The sequence below is a fragment of the Cucumis melo genome, chromosome 12 (genome assembly GCF_025177605.1).
Source record: "Cucumis melo cultivar AY chromosome 12, USDA_Cmelo_AY_1.0, whole genome shotgun sequence".
NCBI lineage: Eukaryota > Viridiplantae > Streptophyta > Magnoliopsida > Cucurbitales > Cucurbitaceae > Cucumis > Cucumis melo.
Window position 1 is genome coordinate 22,612,712 of NC_066868.1, and position 8,368 is coordinate 22,621,079.

Here is an 8,368-nt window from a genome sequence, read left to right on the forward strand (position 1 = left end):
AATGGTTGAGCATGAGAATCAACCTCACCCCCCAACCAAATTCATTACAAAAGCTTCTATTTTTATTTCTTTTGTGTGTCTAAAACAAATTAAAAGTGGTCCTTATGATTCAACATCAACCTCTCATTTTGGAATTCAACCCCTCCATTTTATATATACATATATTATCTTGAGGACATAAGCATAGAAGTTATATTCTTTTTCCCCTCTCCCACACTCTCTCATCTAAATAAGTAAATACGTGCATGATCACCATGTCCAAAGAAAAAGAAAAAAAAAAAAAGATGTTTTGCTATAATATAGTTTATTTTTCACATCGACAAATACTATGATATTTTATTATGTTTGTAAATATTTTCAAAAATATTATTATTTAAAATGATTTTCAATAAAATAATATTAGATGGAGATAAAACGGTGGATGAAAACATTTATGAATATAGTTGAGAAGGAGAAAAAATGAAGTATAGGTTAAAAATAAAAATAAAAGCAAAATTCAATAACGTTGTTAAAATCTAAGGTAAGGTCCTCCACCTAAATTTAGGCCAACTCACACATTTAGAGGTTATGGAATGCTCTTAATAGAATTAATTGTAACCCTAATCTAGAGGTTGCTCAAGAGACCTCCCCTAGTACTTTATATTAAGTTCTTTAATCGATCATGATTTATTAGATGATATATAATTAAATTTATCTTCATCTACTAACTTAAGTTTTGGGGTTGATTGATTATTTAATTATATATAATCTAACATTTTTTCCTTAAATGTGAGCTAGCTCGATATATATATATAAGAAGACGATCAAACAAGTGAAAATCAACATTAGATGGAGAGGTGAATGACTTGAACAAAAAATGCTCAAACTTAATTAATAAGGGTCGATCATTTGTGACTTTAGATGATTGCCTTTCATATGAAAAATAAATTTAAATGGAATTTATTATTATTTTCATGATCATGATTTGGGTTAAGATCAATATTCATCAGTTGGGCATATCTTTATGAACCAATTCTTTAACCATTTTAAAAATGGGGTATCTTAAAATCTTGCTCCTGACACTAATAATAATACAAATGGGTATCTTAAAGTCTTACTCTTTACTCTCTTTTAACTTCTCTTAAGCCCAAACATGGGTTCCTCCACATCCATAAAGGGAATAGAATCTATAATATTGCTCTTCAACAAATGCTAAAAGACAGTATATATATATATATATATATATATATATATATATATATATATATATTAGTTTAATAAATTGAATCAATTTCTCAACACTCCTAAAAATTCCATAAATCAAAGATTACATTTTAATGGACTTGATGATTTGATATAGACATTTTCTCCCCTCTCAAGACAAAATGGTGACAGATTTTTTTGTGTGGATAATCTTAACAAGTTGCCTCAAACTTACAAGCATTTGCCTTAGCCTTCAATTGTGTTGTTATTTTGTCATTGAAAGAAAAAAGAAAAAAAAAAGAGTATTCTTTTTTTGTTAATTAAGGATCATTGGAGACCACAATTTTGAATATGATTATAAAGAAGAAACAAATGGTCACCATCACGAATCACATTTATATCATCAATTTCTGCATTATCTGCACTCATCACTTTTGTAGGCATTATTTGCCCTCCAAACTTTTCACCTGCACCAAACATGGATGGAATAGTTTCAATATCAAATATTTATCAACGGTACGTTTCAGCTAAACATAAACCTAATTCAACTAATTATATCATTTTTATTCCTATAAAAGTTAATTGTTGTTGCTATACGTTTACATGTTTTTGCATGGACAATACTTCTTACCACGTAAATCGATATTTTGTTGCCATTTTTATGATTTTTCAATGTACATTTTGTTACATAAGATAGAAAGAATCATTGATATAACTTATAATTTTTATAGTTGATATTTGTACTATCAACTTCAAGGTTTTTATGCACATATTATCCAAAAAAAATTAGAGTTTGTTTAAAATGAATTTTATGTGCAAAAATATTTTTTTTTAAAAAAAAGTATTTTGGAATTCTGCTGGGATGTTGAGAATCTCATGTTAGAAAAACTAGTAAATCACAATCTTTATAAGATAGACATACTATTCATCTAAATGTAAATTGATTTCGAGATGAAACATTGTATATTACCAAATATATCAAAGCCTATAAAGCTCAAACGGTATTCGGTCAAATAAATGAAACTTAGATCCAATCAAGAATGGTGAGCTCCAAATGGGCACTATCTTGAAGAGCATGTTAAAATGTTGAGAATTCCATGTAAAAAAACATAGAAAAACTTATTATCAATTAGTTTTAAGATGGAACCTCATACTATCATCAATTATATTCCAAACTTAACAGCTAAATTGAGTTCAAATTAATATTTAAGGTTGTATTTTGATTATTAGTTATTTCATCCTTAATTGTTTTGTTATTTATTACTCAATTTCCAAGCTAAGTTTTAAGAAACTTAGAAAAAAAAATATACTGAAAACTTACCCTTTCTTTCTAGCATCTGACTAAGAAATCGTTTGAAGTAAAAAGGAAAAAAGAGTTACAAGGAAACGTTAACCAAATTATAAACTTCAAGAACGACATAAAAGTAAAAACAAAATCGTTAACAAACAAGAGACCTACCAGCGATTTTGCAGAGCTCTTCGATCGTATCTGGGAGAAGTATCAACTTTCCAAGTTGACTTTTGACCTTGCAGCTTCTATCTTGAGGTTGCATATATACAGTAACCCTCTTCTTGATTTGCTTAGAAAAATTCAAGTAATTAGAGCTGCTAATTGTTGGCAAATTTTCTAATGAAGAACTTATAATATCTGAAGTTTGACCTCCATTATTATTACTATTCCTCCCTTGTAATAATTTGTTGTTATGAGAAAATTTAATTATATTCTTTTCACCCCCTTCAACCTCTTCATGATCGTCAAACTCAATTCTATGTTCATCTAAATTATTGTCATTAATTCCCATATTATAATTTTCATCATCATCCTCTTTAGAATAACGATTTTCAAGTTTCTTTAGTTCTCCATTATCACACCAAATATTCCCCAACATTCTTTCATATTCCTTCATTTTCTGCCAATAAAAAAAAATGAAAACAAAAATTAGTTAAACTAAAATTATATAAAAATAATTTACTCAAAAAAAAAAAAAAAGAATATACCATAAAAAAGTTGTTCATTATAATATTCCCATCTTCTGTATTTGATTGAATAATATACAATAAAGAAGTTCTCTTGAGCCTTAGTATTTGAGAAAGCTTTGTGGTTCTAATTGTGAAAGGTTGTGGCTTTTGACATAAAACTCCATATTCTCCAAACATATCTCCACTTGTTCCTCTTCCTATGACCTGAAAAAAATCAACCAATCAATCTTAACAAATTATCATATATATATATATATATACACAGTGCATATATCTATCTATATACGTATATATATACATATGTATGTACCTGTGGGTTATATTATACATTAAAAAAAATACTATTTGGATCTTTATACTCTAAAGTTTGGTTTAACAAAATCTTAAATTTAGTCCCTAATATTAGTTTATTATCAACTAAAACAATTGCTATCAATAAAGTTTTTTCACTCTAAATTTGGAAAAGGGGTTATTTTCAAATATAGAAAAATGAGTCTAAGTTATTTAGAAATGAAGGAACATGTCACTATCTAATCGTAATAAACATTATATTAACATATTTTATTTTCTTGGATGAATTATCGTTGTTATTATTATTATTATTATTATTATTATTTAATAAACTTTGGTAAAATTTACTTAGAAGAAGCTAAAATTAAAATTTATTGAAAATATAAAGATCAAAATTGAAGGACAATTAATATTTCAACCTATAAAATTATAATATAAAATTTGGGTGTACATACTTGATCATGATCATCGTGGCCATCAACATGGGATAATATTAGATCCTGCATGCATTTGAAAAATGTTTGTGTCAATTAGAAAAATGGGAAGATTGTATTATAATTTAGAAAGAAATAGGTTTAAAAGTTTATCAAAAGAAGAAAAGAAATGAATGATTTAAATTGAATGACGTACCACACTGCCTGAGACCAATATATAGAGATCTGTTTGAGCCTCATTTTGAAGGATAATATCTTCCTTTGGTGGGAAGTACTCAGCCTCCACATCTGAGACCTTAGTATGCAAAAGTTGATTTTATATATCACTATAATATTACCAACCAAAAATTTCAAATATATTAGTTAGTGTGTATCAATTTTCCCTTTTTCTTTTTATTCATTTAAATCCAAAAAAAAAATTAAATTCAACTAACAATTTGGTTTTTTTTAGATTTTTTTTCCTTTTGAAACTTATCATATACTTGTTCTCTCCTAATTTTTTAAATTATGGGTCTTCACATTTGTTAAAGAAACACTTAAATTTCAAGAAACAAAAACAAAATTTTAAAAACTTCTTTTACTTTTAGCTTTGGAAATTTGTTTTGATGCCTTTTTTAAAAGATTATATATAGAGTGAATACAGCAAAATATAAATTAAAAACTGACGAGTGTAATTACCGTTTATACAGTTGATTTTTTAATCAAAAGATAATTAAATGAGGCTTTAAAAAATAGATTGAATTAGTAATTAAAGAAAGGGAGAGAAGTAAATGAATAATTAATTACATAAAAGTATATTTAGATTTGAGTTGGTGTTTATTGTCATATAACTTTCCTCCCAGTTACTCAATAAAATTTTGTTCTACATTAAAAAAGTTAGAAAAGATAATTACCAATTGGAAAAGAAAGTCATGAGAAACTCCTTCAAAAAGGTATGCCTTTTGAACAATAGGATAGAAGAGATAGTGAGCTATGGAGGCTCTAATGGCTTTCGGAAGCTCATTCAATGTGTCTTGTTGCTTTAGCCCCTCAGTTCTAAACTTCAAACATATGTGTGACAACATCTGATCTTGTATTCGCTCTGGTAACTGGTTTCTCAATGCAAATTCGGTCGCAGCTTGCACCGAATCTCTCTAGAAAAATCATAACTACATGCATTAGCTAATAATATCACGATGTGATAAATCACACAAAGATAATAATGACTCTATTTAAGGGAGAGAGGAAGAGAGAGGAGCGCGTACGAAGTTTCGAGTGCGACTAGTCCAATGAACGACGAGATTGGTCATGTTACCGATGAGATAAGAAGTGAAGCCCAGGTTAAAGAGCATATAAAAGATATCAAAGAGCATTTCTCTAGGGTTTTCAGCATGGAGATCGCCATAGCCAGTGGTTGTTAAGGTAGTAATAGACCAATAAATTGAAGTAATGTAAAGGTTCCATAAACTTTCTTCTTTGAAATTAGGGTTCACAGCACCAATCCATGTTTGTTTTGAATCTGGATACTTATCTGCTATCACATAATTAAAGCACCCAGCACAGTGTACTGCAAATAATGTAACCTGAAAATTCATCAATAAGTATCAAAATAAATAAAACTCAAAATTAGTGAACTTCAACCAATACTTCTTTCTTGCTAATTATTGGGATATTTTTGGTGCTTACCATTAATTTTTCTTTTACTATATAGTCTATAAGTGGGGAAAATGCAGGTAGTAATTAAGAATAGAGAAGAGAGACTTTTCTTTTCTTTTCTTTTTTAAGAGAAAATATTCAATAAACAATTCAAAAATCATTCAAAAACTCATTTACCATATAATTAAAATAAAAGAGTTTGACAAAGTCTTCAAATGATTTGAATGAACCATAAAAAAGTGGGTGCAATTTTTATTATTTTTTTTGGGTTAAAAAAATAAATTGATACCATCAAAATTTATGAGCCACTTAAAGTAGACATTCACATCAAAAGTCAAAGTGGGGAAAAATATATTTCTTCAAAAGTGGTCACATATTCATTTATATGATCTATTAATTAAATGTAAAAATAAAAGTGAACCAATAATAAGATATATAGGTATAACCTATCTTTTCAATGTCAGTCTTAACATACCTCAACCTCAATATTATATACATAACATATCATCATCAATGACCAAATATATTTAAAAGGAATCGAATTTGGATACTTTTTAATGACGGTATGGGGGGCAAGTATTGTTGTTATTATTCTTAAGAGAGAATCATAATAAAGAGGGAGTAAGTTGAGATAAACGATGCCTACCGAAATGAGCTTTGTGCAACGGGTCCAGAAATAATTGAACCTTATGTCCTTTTCTAACCTACAAAACATATCCCAATTAAAAGCCAGTCAGCGATATATCAGAGCATGATTGGACCCAGTGAGCTCGTCGTTGATCGAGATTATAAATAAATAAAGGAAATGATGGTGTAATACCTTGCGAAAAGAGAGCTGACCCGTCGGAGTCGCCATAGCCGGAGCATGTTGAGAAGCTTAAACCCAACTTCTCCGGTTTGATTTGTGAATAAGAAACTTATTGATTGTAATGGAGCAGTAGAACAGACGTCGAATATAAACCAGGTTGATAAATACCTATAAAATATTAAAGAAGATGTGTGATGATCCAATAATATATATTATTTCATTTGTTAGAAAAAATATTCAAAAAAATACTCGAGTACATCCTTAACTTAACCATATTTTATAGAACTCATTCAAATGTGTCTGCTCGTTATTCACTCTTCTTAAAAAAAAGAAGAGTTCAAAAGTATATTCTTAACAAAAATAAAAGTTTGCAGCTTGACAAACATTAATACAGTATAACTGGGTGAGAGTTTAACTTTGAATAATGTACCAAAAAATAATGTTTATTTATATATATTTTTTCTCTTCGTGAGATCGAAGGGAATGTGCAGTGAAGATTTACTCGAGTATTACTAAAAGAAAATTAATTTGTGCATCTTGACTCTTCCATCATTTTTGCTACTTGTTTGAAGTTAGACAACAAGAAAATGAATGTAGTTTTAGATGCATAAAAATAAGAAAAATAAGGGGTGTTTGTTACGATAATAGTAGTAGTAAAAATGTTACCTAAGTGCAATTTTTTTAGGGTGGTCGACGAGAAGATAGGATTGAGAATCGAGATAAGCGACGAAGAAAGTTAAAATGATATCGATGGCAAAGAAGGCATTGACAAAGTGATCTATAATGAATAGAGCATTTTGCTTGTAAGGAAGAAATGCGAATTCGAATGGACAAATCCAAGCTGAATATATCACTAGAACCACCAGCCACATCTCCCATGCTCTGATTTGAAAAAAAGAAAAAAGAAAAAAGGGTGAGGAGAGAAGAATCAAACGCTTTATACTTTTAAAATCAGTTCATAAATAAATTAGAATAGAATAATTACCGATAACGAGGATTGAAAGGAGAAATTATATGTTTACGAAGGTGAGTGGTTTGATTGATACTAGCGCCAAGAGAAGGCAAAAGCTCAGGAGACAAGAAAGTGCTTTGAAGAGCGCCGCCGCCGCCGCCGCCGTTGATTTGAAACTCATCGGTGAAAAACCGCCGGAAGAAGTGCTTTGTACAACAAGAGCTTCGCATTTTTTTTTCGTTTTGAAAATTATAATAAACCCACACCAGAAGAAGAAGAAGAAGAAAGCAATTTCTTGACACGAGAGAAGAAATTAGAAGAAGAAAGTGTGGGAGTTACTTAAATATTGGCCGGCGGAGGCGGGAAAGAAAGTGCTTTCTCTTTTTGCATTTTATAATGCCTTCAAGAACTATGTGAGTTTTTTTTTCTTTTTCTTTTTCTTTTTTGTTTCTAAAAAATAAAAAATATCCTTAGTTATATTCTTTTAGCAAAAAAGAAAAATGGGGATTGAAATTGAATGAAAATTATGAAAGGAAGAAAGAAGAAAGAAGAAAGAGTTGGGAAATGGCAAGTGAAAGGATCACGTGCAGTTGGCGTGATGTGTGTGAAATAAAATAAGACTTATTAGAGGGGGGAATTAGGAAGATGAAAATGGAGGGGTGAGATTGGGTTTAGAGAGGGGAGTTGAGAGGACACGTGTAAAATGGTGGGTAGATGAGTAGATATCAGTCATGATTCTTTTCTTTCTCTCCCAACTTTTTGTAAACCTTTTTCTTTTATTTGATGCTCTTAAAAAAAGAGTATCATTTTAGTTGGCTATCATTAATCCATCTCAAACACAAACAACAACTTTCTTTTCTTTTTCTTTTCTTTTTTTTTTTCTTTTAAAGAATAAATTTAGCCTTTTTGATTTGACAACTATTTATTCTTTTTTAAATAAATAGTAAAACATTATCATTATTAAAATCTTTGGTCCTCAGTTTAAATAAATTCAAGTTTTTTTTTTAATAATTTATAATAATAAATTCATTTGATGATCTCTCAATTTTTTAAATGGGTCTTTCTAGTTGTTGATTATTTTTAAGA

At 29.0% G+C, this 8,368-nt stretch overlaps 1 protein-coding gene across 1 annotated transcript; it reads right to left on the reverse strand.

Annotated features, from left to right (window-relative positions):
• Positions 1-1,278: 1,278 nt before the first annotated feature.
• Positions 1,279-7,643, reverse strand: LOC103487506 (potassium channel KAT3-like). The gene is given in 11 exon segments (NM_001297459.1): positions 1,279-1,649; positions 2,642-3,092; positions 3,181-3,366; positions 3,909-3,953; positions 4,084-4,182; positions 4,781-5,020; positions 5,132-5,449; positions 6,169-6,226; positions 6,343-6,498; positions 6,997-7,212; positions 7,316-7,643. Coding segments are annotated over 11 exon segments (2,106 nt in total). The 5' UTR covers positions 7,513-7,643; the 3' UTR covers positions 1,279-1,509.
• Positions 7,644-8,368: the final 725 nt, after the last annotated feature.